General features: G+C 41.1%; 1 protein-coding gene across 2 annotated transcripts in view; it reads left to right on the top strand.

The window, feature by feature from the left end:
- The window catches only part of eys (eyes shut homolog), a 295,658-nt gene that overhangs the window by 252,338 nt on the left and 26,454 nt on the right, over positions 1 to 16,866 (top strand). For both annotated transcript variants that reach the window (XM_037124906.1, XM_037124907.1), the window contains 2 exons: positions 9,305 to 9,413; positions 16,536 to 16,759. In XM_037124906.1, the coding sequence (XP_036980801.1) occupies positions 9,305 to 9,413; positions 16,536 to 16,759 (333 nt within the window). The remainder of the gene's footprint in view (positions 1 to 9,304; positions 9,414 to 16,535; positions 16,760 to 16,866) is intronic.

The raw sequence follows: 16,866 nt of genomic DNA, 5'->3' as shown, positions 1-16,866 counted from the left end.
GTGTGTAAGGTTGAGGTTGTTTGAAAATTGTGGGTGTCCAAGCGCAAGTGAAGATTTGAGCTAATTGAGACTACTGCTACAGAGGGCTGCTTTTGCTGAGAATAACTTTACATTTTATGAGAAAGATGATTTTTTTCTTGGCATTAAAAAGAAACATGACTCTCAATTTATTTCTTCTTAAGAAACCTTCAGATTAAATGCATAACATGATCAATTAATATATCACGGTACAACAAAGGAATTAAATAGTATTTAAATGCTTCTACGCTGTGCAGCGGTAACATGGTGTATAGTCATTGAACTGCATCTCACTGCAATCTCCGCATCTCAGCTGGAGTCAGATGGTAGTAGTTAGATAATAATGCAATAATCAAAAGCAATTACTTCTGCCAACTTCCCACACTTGTCACTAGATTTAGCAAAGTATTTTCGACACCTCCTCGGGTGCAGCTATTTCTTAAAAAGCCACAAGCAACGAACGTAGCTACTCTTTTGGATTATCAGCGAAAACACAGTTCACTCTGAGGCATTTGGCAACAGATCCGTCACCAAATGTTGAACCTGATCCACATGCATTCGCACTACACATTCGTCTAATCCAAATAGGTGTGATCACAATGCTTCCTCATGCACAGCTGATCTTCTGTCTCTGTAGTGCACGCACAGGCTTCCAGCTCAGGCACCGTGGGGCAGAGTGAGCCGGGGGGGTTGTGGGAAGAAATGAGAGAGGCCCCGATGCCGAGCTGTGCCTCTATTTATTCCTGATCGCTTCAGCAATTTTATTCATATGCAAATAAATGCGTGACATCATCTAGTCATGTTTAAGCAGTGAATACCTTTCCTTGGATGATAGTTGGCAACACCGAATACAGCTGCTTCAGCTCGCTGTCAGCATGTGTGCAGTGCGGGGCAGTGGTTTTATTTAACTGGTAGTAATCCGAGTTACAAACGGGGGAAACACAAATTGCCAAATCTCTCTGCAGCACGGACCCATCCTCTTTCTTTTTCTGTTTTTTTTTAACCTCTTTCACCATTCGCAAACATTCTCATTCTTATGATACACATAGATGACTGACTTTTGCCCTTGTGCACATGAAAAAGTGATATGACACCTCGGTTAAGCATACAGCACCGTGCTATGACAAACAGTGGGGCCTCAATTTCTTGGTGTTTATCCACGCTGGGCTGTTATGCACTGTAGTTTTGATAATGACATAATTGCTGCCACAAGTGGTTGTGATGATGAGCACAAAACAACACATTAAACAATGTGGAGGGTTTATTTAAACGACGTTAAAAGCCCTCTAGTGGGTGGTCTAAACAGCTGTTGCTCCAGCTCAGGCAGCTCCAGTATCAACACCATTTAGGTAATAAATGTCAACACATCAGAAAATATGTATATTTCAAACCTCCACAGAATTCAACACTGTGCAAGAATTTCAGGTCGCCTTGACCCATCCGTATCTGCATTCCATCAAAGCCACTTACAACACTCCGTTGCTCATCATCAACCAACAAACGGATGAAAGGCGTTCAGAATATTTAATCAAGAATTTAGCAGCCTGCTCAGACAGTTAACGTAATTGAATGAATCACATTTTTTTTTTTCCTTTTTTGTAGCAGCTTTTGTGGAGAAAGACAGAACTAATTCGATCAAAGACTGAAATACCTAAAACCTTGGCAGACCTTTCTTTAAAAAGAGCAGAAAAGAACTTTGATTAGGTTTTAGTTTACACTCTGTGGCCTGCATAGAGACAGCATGTTTTGATAGAGGAATGTAGGATATTATCGCCTATGTATATAGGCATGCTGACAATAGTTATATTCTGATGCTAATGGTCCTATTGTGCATTGTGTAGTCTAGTAAAAGAATGCCTAACAGACAGGCAGACAAGACATTATCATTGCAGCAACTTTAAAGGTGCAATATGTAAGAATCGCCACCTGTCACATTCCTAACAAAAACAATTAGGGGGCAGCATATCACCGATTAACTGCTAACTGCTGCTAACTATAGCTACCCTTAGCTCAGTTAGCCGTGCAGCTAGCGGTTTGAACTGGGATTCTTATTGACTGAGGGAGTGTTGGTGTCAGGACATACTGCTAGCATAGGGGCTTTGGACCAGGACCAGCTGGGCTAGCTGGTTAGCATGCTAACTTCAGAGGGCATATTTGCAACACAACATGTATTGTAGACATCATGATGTCAACACTGCTGTTGATTCACACTGCAGTTGAGTTTTGAATGTTTTTCGACTACGATTCTAACATATTTCCAGTTTAAAGTATTACTTCTGTTGCTGGAAACATTCTTTTACAATAAAATCAACAACCCATCTGTAACACTTTGACATTGGCTGTAAAAGTTGGCAAGACAAAAGGCCACAACTGTGCTGCTGTCTAATTTCACAAAGGGGAGTGTGCACGGAGGGGAGGCTGTGTCATTTTTCATTAGGTAGGACATGTTTGTTGTTGGCTTGTTTTTTGGGTTTTTTTTTTGTGGTTTTTTCATGTCGGTGAGTGTTCCTTGGGGGACGTTGGGAGCAAGTTCCAGAGTGGCAGACTCCAAATGTTCCCCCGGTCATTTGTGAGGGTGTTGACATTACTGGTTGAATCCTGTCGTGCTTAGCATTCACTGTTAGGAGCCATTTCCATTCACACACATTCAAAGATTAACAAGGATGACACACAGCAATTCTGCGGCATCACATTTCTTCCCTTGTCACAGGTGAACTCAGTGAGTCCCTGGCAGATACAATTATTCAAATTTATGCCACTTTTGTGGGTACTTTTTTTTTTTTTTTTTCCCTTCAGTCAAAGGAATAGAAGTAGTGTCTCAAGTATGGCTCTGACTTACGGGGAATATTCTTTTTTATGACAGAGGATTTTGTGTCTGGCGTCTCGTGGGTTTTGATGTTCATGCTGATGTCTTTGTAGACTGTCATATGATTTCTACTTAAAAATGCACTAGACATTTTGTGTCTGTAGGAGTTGTGCATCAATACCTGGCCATTACGTCTGCAATTTCCTTGCAGTTTTCTGAACTTCTTCAATGGATGCTGGCAACATGTCAATGTTACGCTTGATCACAGAGCGTGATTGGGAAAGAATATTGTCGCATGTCTTTTCATCGTTCTCTTAAATTGCTTCTGGTCTACCTTTGAATTTGATTTAAAATGCTTAATGCAACTTTTTGCTGAATGTATTTCTTTTAGGAAGGTTTCAGTGTCTTGCTCGAGGACACATTGACTTGTGGACAGGGTGAGCCAGGGATCAATCCACTAACTAATGGATGATTTATATCTGATGTTGATGTTTGTAGCACTGGTGTGCTGATGAGGAATCCGAGATCCCCCGCTCCCCATTTACTTTGTCACGTTTTTTTTTCACAGCTCCTCCAGAGCCACAGAAGACATTGGACAAACAGTTTTTACAGGCTGAGTAAAACTCCCTGCAACGAGCAAGCAGTACCACCCCAGGTCTTTCTGTATATTTGTAGATGTATGTATTAAGCACAGATACTATAGGCTTAAGTAGAAATTCAGTGTTCCATCACAGATTCCTGCCGTTCCTCTCCTACGGTGGAATCTGTCTCTTTAAAACGTTTGTTACTGATGTTTTCTCCATCGGTTATACATTTCTGAATCACTCAGCCTCCTCTGCCTCAAGTCTCATACGTCCCGGAGCAATGATGTGTTGTTGCTTTAAAAGTCCACACACAACACAGCGCAGCACATCTAAAATATTGAAACCACTGTGCTGTGGGTAATGCATTAATAAATTAGTGGAATGTTGCTGTCGCTGTTACTTTTAACTTCAATTTAATGAAACATGTTTTTGCTTAAATTTCAGTGATCAGTTATTGAACCAGTGGAAATTCTAGTATTTACATTACACATTTAATTACACATTGAATCCTGACAATTGCCAGAAGGGGGAACGAGCGTTTGGCCGTGTTGGCGAGTGTATGTAATCACATTTTTGGAAAACCTCTTTTTTTTACTGACTGCTCAGTTTTTATACTGCCATTGACTGCCACCCAGCAATAAGAATTCAGTTGTTATCTACTCACCCCCATGCTGAGGGAAAGCTGGGTGAAGTTTTGTAGTCCATGACGCATTCCTGGAGCTTCACAGCAGAAGAGCGCTGAAGCATTCTCCTAAGCAAATGAAGTAGATGGAGAGACAGAACTTAGAATATGAAAAATAACCAAAATAGCACATAAACTGTGTGTATACAGCTTGTTTTTAGAAGCCCCAAGATCCCAAATTGATATGAAAATTACTTCAGTAGCTCCAGGAATGTTTTGTAGACTATGAAACCTGACTTTTCATTGACACTGGGGTGAGCAGATAATGACTGAATTTTAACTCTTTGGTGAAGTTATCCGTTGACTCTCTAGTAGGAGCTGCAGCTGATCAACAACTGCTGCAGTTTGAAATCTTGTTTCTGCTACAGACAACATATTTTGGTGTCATGTGACTGTTTGTGTATTCTTTTTTGGGGATTTTTTACTTTGGAATGGACATTTACACATCACTGGTGTTTCGGATCTTGCATAATGTCTTCTCATCATCATCGACATCATCAATCATCGACATGCACAGGCTGGACACCCAGCCTGCCCTGCACTCCCTGCTTCCCACACATGCTCTGTGTCCTCAGACACACCTGCTGGAGTTCTGCACTCTACTGAGTGCACTCTTTCAGTTTCATGACTCTTTAAAAGCTTATTTTTAATAGTCTGTTCACTGACCATTGATGTAAAAATGCATGTGTGAAATGTTGCCTAGCAACAGTTGCTGTAAGAGGGGGGAATGAAGTAAGTGCTGTTGGAAGAAATGCTGAAAAAATTAAACTAGAGGGGAATATATCAGAGCTCTTTGAATTAATGTCAGAGGAGGAAGAAAAGTTTAAGAGTTTAAGTTCTGTTCAGGTCAAAAACACCTGTTCACATCTGTAACTCGCCTTACCTGCTGATAACATAATAGGAAAATAACAAGAACTAAGAGGACTGTGTCCATCGACCTGCTTTGCATTTTGTTTTCATGTGTGCCGGGTTATAGGTAACTCAAAAGTAAAATAATCGCTGCTGTAATTAGTGTTTATCAGAGTAATGGATGAAGTAATCCCCTTGCAATTTGCAAGAGCAATTAGTAAACAGCCATCGATTACTTTTTCAGAACCAACAGAGGACAGAGCCGGTCCTTACACTTTCTCCACTGGGTTCCAATTGCTGGAAGAGTGACAAAAGATGCAACATTTATTTGGATACGGGCCATGCCATATGTGCACGTGGGTGAGAAGTGAGCTCTTAATGTGAAGCGTTTTGTTTTTGCATCCATATCGTCTTGACACAGTGCCAAATCTGAGGTAGCGTATGTTTCATCAGTCACCCAGTGTTCGGTGTTGTATTGACAAGTACCCCCATAAAAGATTCATTGAAGAAGCAACCAGCCGCCCTGCCTGCTTACTGGGAATTTCCTTTGTGAAGCCCCACAATGCCAAGAGGCTCACTGTGTGCCGTCTAATTGTATTGCCGGAGATATAATGATAGAACACAGGCTACCCAAATTAATTGAGGCTTGCCAGTCACAGCACAAATTATGCAGCAAATGCTGCAGTGCTGCGTGTGAGGAAGTCACTGCACCAGAGCCAGAGCAGGCATTACAGTCAGTGTAGGTGTAGATTAATGTCTGATACAGGGCTAGTTGCTCTTACAGAAAAACCAACAAATGCATCCGTCCATACACCTTGTGCAGTGGGTGAAAATCTGCCTTCACGTGATTATTAAACATACAGTAAAGGGGGGCCATTTTCTCTCTTTTCAGTCGTGTCTGATACGTCACTCTATTCCCTGTCGTGCCAAAGAGAAACTAACAGTTGGTCCTCACTCGCCTTCCTCACATATGTGATATGATTGATCCATTTACTGTCTGCTCTTCAGGTATGAAACACTGCTGAGCACTGTCTCTACGTGCAGAACTAATACACTCTTGACTTTCAATCACTGAAAGACCAGCAAATTATAAAATCACCAACTTATTCCACATTATCATCAGCTTTTTGTAAGATTCTGAAATATGATGAGAATAATAAGACACAAAGGAAAATACACATTCCCGATCAGCCAGAGTGAAAACTGTTGCAAGGGCACCGGTGCAGTGCATGATGTTTTACTGCCATCTGTTGCCAATACTTTCAGATGTTTTATGCAATAGTGATATTTTAATGATGATCCTCCCTCATTATTAATTTTCCTGCAGGGGGGACCGTGAAGGAGACACGTTCAGAGTAAGATTGTAAAGGCAAGTGCCCACAAACACCTTTGCGTGAAGGTGCTGGGCTGAAAAACATGTGCAGGGCCCACACAACACGTGGAGGCAACGTTTCAGTGAAAGTTGTGGCGATGCAGCTGCACTGAATTAGTCACACACACAACGCAATCTAAATGAGCACGTTAGAGATGACAAATCACTTATGATTAGCGCATTAGCCAGATGAAGAAATGCATAAATGATGACGGAGTAAGGAGGAATGATCACAGCCATATCGCGGTTCTGTCTGTGTGTGTGTGTGTGGAGCAAATATGAAATATTCATACGTTTTTGTTTGTTTTCCTCAAGTTGGGAATTTGCTCGTGTTGGTCCTGCGAGACCCGGCGCTGAATGGTGCACGGGGAGCCCAATAAGAAATTACATCGCGCCTCATCTCAGCGTTAGACAAAACCCCGGCCTCTCATATGTTTGTTTGTGTGGTGTAATCCATTGTGGTTTTGAATTTGTATGTCTGTGTGTGTGTGTGTTTTTGGAATGACGATGTGGAGCTGTGGGGCGTATTCCTCCCTATTCCAGCTACTAGACCAAGTAAAGTAGTCATAGTCATCTTTATAAATAGTCATTTCTGCCTCAGAGCAAGACCAATGTAAATTAGCCCGGTGGAGCATTCAATGTGCTCACGAGAGCTCATCAAGTAACATCATCCTGTTTGCTTAGTGAGCATGCTCTCCCTGTCTCAAAGGACAGCCTCTGCAACATTAGCAGGCCGAATCAGAAAGCTACTGTTGTAAGCACCAAAAAACTGTATATCTCTCTCTCTCTGCAAGAGGGATTTTCGTAACAGTGTTGTGATGTTTCATGCTTCAACAACAATTGCAGTGTTGGATTATATCAGTCCTTTCATCGGGACCGTGCTGCAGTCGTGGGACTTGAAAATAAACAATGTGGCCGGGCGGTTTATTTTAGAAATGACCTCTGAAACGCACCCCGAGGAGAGAGATGGATGTTTTCTCTGGACATCAGATTGTATTGCACATAAATGTCTCATAATCCATCATTCATAAGTGTGTGTGTGTGTGTGTGTGTGTGTGTGTGTGTGTGTGTGTGTGTGCGCGCGTGTCTGTGTACGAAACAGAACTCTGGTGATTTACATACCTGTAATTAGTCCTACCTGAAGTTGTAGGCATGTGATTGCCTCAGGGAGGCGTCCTGGAAGGCTGTTTCAAATTAGCAGGAGGGCGATTGCCCTGATTGTTTCCATCTGGCCATTAAAGCAGGCTTTTGAGGGTTCTTACCTCATCAGGCGCGGTGCGACTGCAAAGAGCAGGTGAATTCATTCCACAGAATCAGATTTCACAGATCACAGATGCATTAGCTTTGTTACATGTTTACGGGCCAACGATGAATAAACCAGTGGAACAAGAAACGAGGTGTATCATATGGATTACTCTCCAGCAGAAACGCGTTTATGTGCACAGGGTGGACACTTTGCATAATGTGCAGCCCTTGTAAAGAGGCTGCGATTGCACATTGCCAGTGTAAATGCCAGTGATGAATTGGAGAGAGGGAATCACTTGACTTTGCCAAAGCTGGAATATGACACAAGTAGACCAGCTACTTAACATTATGGCTGCAACATTAATGACTAGTGCAACCGAGTATTTCCCCAGAGAGACACAGGGGGTCAAATGATAAAATTGTCTTCCTACTCATTAGGTTTATAATGTATATCTGGTATGTGCCCTCATTTTTATAATTAATTAATCCTGAATGACATAATGAGCACTCATGCTAATATTTGTGCAGGCAGATTTGTTTGCTTGTATTATTATTATTATTATTAATCATTATTATTATTACTATGATTTTATTTTTATTACTTGTATTATTGTTGTTATTGTTATTATGTGTGTGTGTGAACTAGTTATGCATAACATGTACTATGTTAATTCAGTCATTATTTCCTTATCCTTCTCGGCCCCATGCTGATGGAAGCCGTAGCCTCATCTCCAAAAGACGGTGCTGCATTCCCCTAAACAACTGAAAAACATGGGGACTTGTTTTAAAGAAATATTTTTAAAAAACAACTAAAAAACAAAGCATGGCTCCATACAGCTTGCCTGGCCTCACCCCATTCTTTTGAAGTGCTGAAATCCCAAATTAATTTGAAAAGACGTTATTTGCAACCATGTTTAAGGATATAATCTTATCTGTAGCTGCTAAGCTAAGAATGTTAGCACACACCCCATCTGAAGAGGGGCCATGAGCTTGACGTGTCAGAGGTGTAAATAACGTCATTTCCAGTCAACTTGGGATCTCAGAGCTTCAGAGAGGTGGATGGATGAACTGGCCGAGCTGTATGGAGCCTTTTCATGTTTATTTTTGGCTGTTCTTTGTCATTTTGAAACAAGTCCCCATCTACTTCAGATGTTTAGGAGAATTCTGCCGCGATGATTTGCTGTTGAGAACCAGGAAAGTTTTGTGGACTGCGAAAATCCACCCAGCTTTCCATCAGCAGAGGGGGGTGGAGCATAAAATGACAGAATTTTCCTTTTTGGGCGAACTGATCCTTTAACCTGCTTGTGACTGTTTCGGGGTCTGCGGTTTATCTGTATGCTATTTAAAGCCATTATTATGTGAATTTCCTATCTGCTTAAAGAATATCATGGCAGCACAGAAGCCAAAACCCCTATTTCTGGACTTATTATTTAAATCCAGCTGTGGAAGCTGTTCTCTATTTTTCTTGTCTCTCCTGGGTTTTGGGCGTTAGCGCAGGATACAAATGCACCATTGCTTCCAACCCAATCTACCAATGCACAAAGCTTCTCAGAAAATATGCATAAGAAGTCATGGATTGTCAGTTTATAGTATGGTCTCAATGGTCGCATTAGTGGCTCCACTACTGTGACTGCTCTGTCTGTCTCTCCATCACAATGTTTTTCATGCTTTGCTGGATTTATAGTGAGAATCAGATATCGCAGCCCCTCCGACTGACCCCGGCGTCTCTCTGTTCTCTCTCTTGACAGATACAATCTGCCTGTCGGCAAACAAGGAGGGTCATGTATGATTGAAATAGCTGCAGATAATGGCACAGCTCAGCGTCTGGAGGAGTACGTGTCGCACCCCGTGTCGGAGGTAACCTGACCTGCCTGCAGTCAAATCAACCCTTAGTGCAGCCATTTTCTTAAATTAGCATGTCTAACTCATTATCGTGTGTCTTTTTTTTATCTCCTTCTCCTTGGACATATTAAAATGTTAATTAAAGCAGTACAATTTGGCATGCCTGACTTCAGCATCCATGAGCAAACAATCAAAGGAAATGCATCAGATATCTTCCATTCACTTGTTTTCATAGAGATCCATAACAACTAGTTATACACTGCTCTGTTCATGAATGTCAATGAGTTTGAAATGTGCAAAAACCATCATTTATTTGATCTTAGTCGTATTGGTAAATCTGTTCACTTTATGTAAGAGTAACAATGTTATTTCTAACTTTTCCGGAATCAAGTGGATTCGAGGCTTAACCTACTCGTGCAATATTGTTCTTTTCGGTGTCAATTAAGTGGGCGTTCAGACTGGGGAAAAAAAAAAAAAAAAACAACCCAGGGCTCTGCGTTGGTGGGATGTTGCTTCAGGAGCTGGTGAGACATGAAATAAAGACAATGACATGAAAAATAGTCCAGGAATTCCACTTTTGAATAATAGGTCTCTCAGTCTGAAGGGTGAGCGGGTGCCACAACACGGCACAGCAGTTAATAACATTGTGGGGGAGAAAGTTATCACGGCCGCAGTCATTTTATCTTTCATCGCCTTGATCGCGGGGTAAACACTAATTAATGTGGCGTTCGTGTTACAAAGTACTAACAGGAGTGTGCGCTCGCACATGTTTGATTAGCCACCATGGGTGAGTCGTTCCAGCATGAGCTGATCCGGGTTAAACTTGACATTATTTTTCTGGAGCTCTCTGCTTTGGCCCTGCCATTGTAGAACAACCCTGAGCTCATTATTACGCTTTCTTACTTCAGTGCCTGTGTTGATTAGATGGTTTCTGACTTAAATCTTAATTATGCCTTCTGTCTGTAGGCTGCTTATGCTAAGACATGTTCTGGGAGCACTTTATAATTACCATTAATTGATGGTGATGGTGATGGTGATGATTAAGAGTTAATTAAACATTTGTTGATGGTCATTTCACTGTTTTTTAAATTTGCAGCTGATGATTATACTACTGTAAATGGTTAATGAATACTGTGTAGTAAATCTCTAAATGTTACTCAGATTGCGATTATAAAGTTGCAATAAATGGTTATGAACATTTACAGTTGCTTAATAAACTGTTAATAAAGCTTTTAGTGGGTGGAGTAAGGTGGGGTCGGTTGGCTGGCTTTAGTTGATTAGTTAAAACTGCTTAAACGCATTTCCATGAAGCTTGGGTGGGACTCAGTCAAGAATAGACCCCATGGAATATTAGTTTTTTTTTAAAAAAAATTTATGAATGCGAGCAAGGACAATAATCTTAAGGAAATTCCCAATGTGGGATTATAATAGTATAAAAAAATAAAAAAGAAAAGAATTCATGCATGGATCTCAGGTAACTCATTGAGTAGCTTAAATTATGGTTGAATATACATTATGCATTTTCAATGGGAGTGCTTGGGGCAAATTAGCAATAGCATACACTAAGAAGGCTCGACACAACATAAAACTTTGCTTGTAGTATCACCAGGTTCTCTACACATGAACACAAGCATTGAAAACATTGTTTGTGTACACAGAGTTTACTAAAAAGACAGCCAGCCAGAAATATTGATCTCCGAATGTGAGGTAACCTGTAGGACAGTTAGGGTGGACCGCTCCTAAAGCTTAATAATATAATAAGATAATTTGTTGTTTTTTAGCGTTTTAAAAATAGCAATTTTGATGCTATCGCTAAATTGCCCCACGCACTCCAAATGAAAATAAGCTTGACACGAAAACGAAAATACGGTAAATCTTAAAAGTGCTTAATTATGCTTTTACACGAAGGTTTGACTCATATACATTCACAAAAAAAAGCATAAGTTGCATTTTGGCGAGAGTTTCACTTTAAGCAGTTATGGGTGGTACAGGACTGACGACTGTGATATGGGTTTAGGGTTGATTGAATTAAAGTGGACAGTTGGGCCTTGGCGGAGGTCTAAGCCTTATTGAATGCTATTCTAATTTGTGTATTGGTACTGATGCTATCAACCAGGTATACCAGCACTAGTTCCAGATTTTGTTGGTTCATATGTGCCAAATACCCTTAGCTTCCGCCTGTCGATATACAGCTAAATCATGGCCTGTGTGACTTTTCAGTGTGTTTATTGGTGCTTTTAATCACTTACAGAAGTTGTGACAATGCCATCATGAGAAGAATAACCAAATGCTTTTAAAGCTGGCCTAACACGTGTTTAAGTAGCAGCAGTTGCTTTATGAATGAAGAGCAGGCGCTCCCATTAAAAACAGGCACACCTGTTACATTATTTGCCAAGATGATCACACTTGGCGAATAATTTCCTTAATGGCAGGCGGGTAAGTAGCACCAAGCTAGTTTTCACTTGTTAATCACAGGCTGGTCTTTTCACTCTGGCTCATTAATTTGATTAACAACACCTATATTTGTTATTAAATTAATAATTTTGTTTTTCACTTCCAACAACGCAGAGAGGGGCTCAACCTTCCCACAGGCTCAACACGCCACCCCCTCCCTCAGCGTGATTTATGGTCTTCTAATTTGAGATGCCAAGATGTTTCTCTTTTTCTTTGTTGTTTTTTTTTTTTTCCCTCTCGGTTACACATTTATTACCCAGGTATCTTTGCTGTGGTTATATTGCACGACAGTTGCCAGTGACCATTTGCCAACCTTTAGGAAAGACTAATCTATTATCTATTATTATTAATTAGATTTTAAAAAGATACAGTGGATGAATGTGATTTGGTGTGAGTTTGCACCCAGCACCGGTCAGATTAAACAAAATTAGATTTGTACACAGATTAGACAAAGGATTGTGTTTACTGGTGTTTGGCTAATTTAAACGAACACAATATTAATGAGGTAATAAAAGAAACTTAGACATATTTATTTCTTCCATACTTGCTGAAAACAAGGTTTGGCACTAGAAAAGGTAGCAGGGTCCGCTGCGTATAAACGAAGTAAAACAGAGTGCAGTTGCGTTGTTTATTTAGTTGTTTAAGCATAAAACAAATCTGTCAGTGAAGATCTTTCTATTCTGACTCAGATGTAAGCCCCAAAACTGCACGGGGCCCCGCGAATTAATTATATATAGCAGGAAAGGCAGAAAACTCACACAAGCCAGCAGCATGCTATTATGTAAAGTTCTCATTGTAGCCGGCTGTCTACGGTTGTCAAGGGTTGTCTGAAGTGCAGACTGTAAAACCCTTTGAGGCAAAATCGAGTGAGTGATTTTTAGGCTACATGAATAAAGTTGATGCGACTCGACATTGTGAACCCACAGAGGAGCTCGTGATGGGTTGCAGCCCACACTCCGCACACATGCACGCCCCAGCTGCAGACCTCGCTGAAGTTAGCTGCTAACCGTTCGCAGTCTTGACTGCTGAGTCTCACCGGGCAGTTTAGCAGATGTCAGCGCGGCGCTACACACAAATTCTACCGAAATTAAGTAGCATTTGCTGAAATCAAACGGCCGATTAAAGAGGTTTGGTCGTATCCGGGAGAGAACAGATGCACCCTGGAGCCCTCTGTGAGTGATAAACACGTCGTAGCCACTGTTACCTTTGGCAGGTTAGACCGGAAGCCGATACACAGCAGAGAGAGGAGATTTCTTTATACAGAATATTTGTTGATTCCTGCCTGAGTCAGGGTGCAAGACCTCAGTTTGAATTTGAAAGTCTTACTGCTTCATTTTTAACCAAGGTCATGTTCAAAAAGTAAGCTTCTAGTACTGAAATATGGCTTGCTTCACAGCAGTTTGTTGTCTGGCGGATGTTGTATCAGTGTGACCGGCTTCCTTATCTAAACTTCCCTGCATGTGCTTCAGAAGGCTATCTGGAAATATAATAATGAAATGGAGGCGGTGTTGACTGCCTTCAAATAGACCTCAGGAATCAGCATAGGGTTCTCGTGAACCCACTCTGTGAGTCCACTTACATCAGTCATGAATATTGCATCAGCGGGTCTCTCAAATAGACTCATCTCATAAACATGGTAAACACACTTGAAGGTGTCGTAAAGTCGCTCCCGTATCAGCCCATCGTCATCATGCCGCTCCGGTGGCTCATAGCTGGTGGTATCACATAAAATACAGTTTAGCTCATTGTAAAAGTATCCAGCCACGGCCACTTTATTTTTATCCGAGTTTTCGGCTTTGTTAAAGGTATTTTTTAAGGTCTCTTACCTTTGCAGTGGCATCACGTCCCCGTGAACGCTGTCATGCGTGGCTTTTTGGGAGCTCTTGAGTGTGCAGTGGTTACGTGATTTAAAGCCAGCTTCCATATGATTATGTGGCGTAACACTTCTTCATGATCCTGACCACTGAACACCTCCGCCTGCAGCTGCCCAACACCTTTACACGAGTGCCAGCCAGCTGTCATGATGAATGTAACATTTGAAGGGTATCAAAGCCATATAAATTCTGATATGACTGCTAGGATTTCATAACCTCTGATAGGAGATTGAAAATGTGAAGTGAGATCAGCGTAAATACTCTGAATATGTTCACAATCATGTCACTGCTACGTTCTGCAGGAACGATGTTCATCCTGTGTTGGGTTCCCGCTGAATTTGGGTATCATCTGCATAGCTACCAGATTTGACTTGTATATGTAGACATATTAAGTGAGATGTATTGTTAGGAATGAGTTACTCTACAATATCAATGTCTGTGTAGAGCGTTGTGTTACTGATTATGCTACTTTTGTGTTACTTTCCCCAAAATGAGTGCAGAAGCATGGCCAGGCATGATGAAATGGAAGAGAATAATGTTATTTCATAATGACTAATCAGAGCACTGAAGATCAGGTTTATTGCAGTTCATTACTCTTTCTCACTGGACAGAGTTTGTTCACCATACAAAGATTGCACTTGACTATTTCGTTGTGTCCTTTTTTGTGATAAATTCAAATTGCAGTAAGTATGTCCCCAAAACAGTCTGACAGCAGCTCTTCTGCAATTTAGCCTACAAAATTCTTTTGCAGGGGATATGTTTCTGGTGGCGTGGTGGCAGAAGTAACGTGGTGTGGATGATGCTGAACTTCTGGTGATAACATATGTTACAGTAGCTGTAACAGTATCTCTGAAATCCTGTTTGAGACACATTTTATTAGTAAGTTACTGCTTAAAGTGATGTAATACTGTAATCTTACCCCAAACATGGTTTTTAATGAACTTCATTAAATTATAAATGTCATAATTTAAGATTTTAATGTTCAAGTAAGATATTTATAGCATTCAGGTCTTGTCCTAGACTTTTGGTATTGCCAAATGCCAGACAACGATGTTAAAATACCCAGGTGCTGTATTGTAGTCAGCTGGACTTGTTTCAGTTGCTTGAAGACATTTCACCTCTCATCCAAGAGGCTTCTAAAGTTCTGACTAGTTGGAGGGGAGTTGCAGGCTTTTAAACTCTGTGTGGGAGTGTGCTTACAGAGTCATTTAGAACATGTGTGAGCTCTGAGTTTCAGGGCTGTTTGGGCCACTTATGGGTTGTTGGTCAAACTGACCTTCGTGTGGGTTTCTAAGGCTATCTGAGCCTGGGTGTGAATGGTTGTTCAGCTGTCTTGGGAGGGATCTCGGTACAGCATTGTAAGTGGGTGATAAGTTATGTCTAAGTAGGCCGGCTCCCCTCGAGTTAGTTAGAACTCAACAAGCCTTTTGGATCAGAGGCGAAACACCTTCAGTTGCCTAAGATACAGCACTTAGAATAACCAGGACAACTGAGAACCTTTATCCAAACGTTAATAAATGGCAGGTTATATACACATCACATCTATGACATCATATGTGTGTGAAACATCAAGAAAAATTGTGTCTTATAAATGTCGTTCACATATTTTGACATGTATATCAGATTGATGATAGATTTATGCCGGGCCCCTCAGGGGTTGCTTTTGGGCCAGAATTGAATAGGCCTGCTGAATACTGCGAACCAGTGGCTTTCAATGTGGGATCTCGGGACCTCCAGGGGTCCTCGAGGGGGTTTCAGGGGATCCCCAGCGAAAAGGGGAATAATTCATTTTCACTCATTTCATCCGTATGCAACACAACCACAGAATGTATACCTGTTTTCGGTCATGGGTTTTATACGCTAAAAAAGGCATCTATTAGCAAGATTCTAATCAGACGGTCGGCTGGGACTACATCTCACAAAAAGGGAGTTCAGTGGTCTAATAGGTGTCAGTTAAGTGGTCCTTGGTGGGGAAAACTTGGGAGAGCCACTGCTTTAATCTGCAGTATATAACTATCCACTCACTGAGCAGAAACCCACACTGACTCAAGGGAGTCTTTTTTGAATCCACTGTCACCCCCTTACATAATTTGAAAAAGAAATGCGTAATGAAGCTGTGATTAAATGCTGATTTGTCTTTCATAAATTAATCATCGCGCACAGAGTGGGTATGAAAGTGTTATGTAAACCTTCCAGATAGAAAGTAGTATTCAATATTCATTTGCACAACCGGGGGTCACCTCTCTGAATGAAATATATGTAATTTAGTGCTTATGTGAGACGGTCTCGTGCTACTTTTTTTCTTTTTTTTTTTTTATTTCTTTTTTTCTTTTTTTCCAATGCGGCTCCACTTTGGTTGCAGACACAATTATGCCTCACTTGTTAAATTGACCGTTACGGTACGATAAGCAGCAAGTTCACAGAAATTTATCTACATTAATTCTACCCAATTACCTTGCGCATCAAAGAAAGCTCGCAGCATTTTGGAGATATTGCACCTCTCTCTCGCTGCGTCAGGATGTGTATTACTGTGTGATGTCGGCAGGAAGGAAAAAAGAAAAAGACTTTAACTCCATGATTACATGGATTATGTGGATCTGGAGAGCAACAGTGGCTGATAGTGTTCATCTTTTTTGTTGATTTTAATATGCTGTCCTGTAAATGCAATAATGATATTAATACATTCACCCCAACACTGTTATTGAGAGCCTGTATATATGTATTACATATATATTATGATGCACTGTGATTTACTAAACGATCACACTGATCACTGGCTTTCCGGCTCTTTTTTGTTTTTTCTCTGCAGGGAACCTTTGGACCCATATTTCTTGGGGATGTTTCGTCCCACTGGGAGATGCATGACGGGAGCGCAAAGGGAGTGCGGAGATTCATTGGATGTATCAGGGAACTTCAGGTCAACTCGAAGGAGATTTACCTGGCGGGTGAGGCGGTGAGAGGGAGGAACATCAAGAACTGCGACCCGCCTGTCTGCCAGCACCTTCCCTGTCGGAACGGAGGGACTTGCGTCAGGTACGAGGTCACCTTTCACAGAAAAGAAAAATCACTAAACTGCCTTTTGAAAGAAAAAAAGAATACAGTTGTTGCAATTGAATTTCCTCCTAATTTAGGAAGGACGT

The sequence above is a fragment of the Acanthopagrus latus genome, chromosome 15, assembly GCF_904848185.1.
Source record: "Acanthopagrus latus isolate v.2019 chromosome 15, fAcaLat1.1, whole genome shotgun sequence".
NCBI lineage: Eukaryota > Metazoa > Chordata > Actinopteri > Spariformes > Sparidae > Acanthopagrus > Acanthopagrus latus.
The sequence above is the reverse complement of the archived record's forward strand: the minus strand, read 5'-3'. Positions and strand labels throughout refer to the sequence as shown.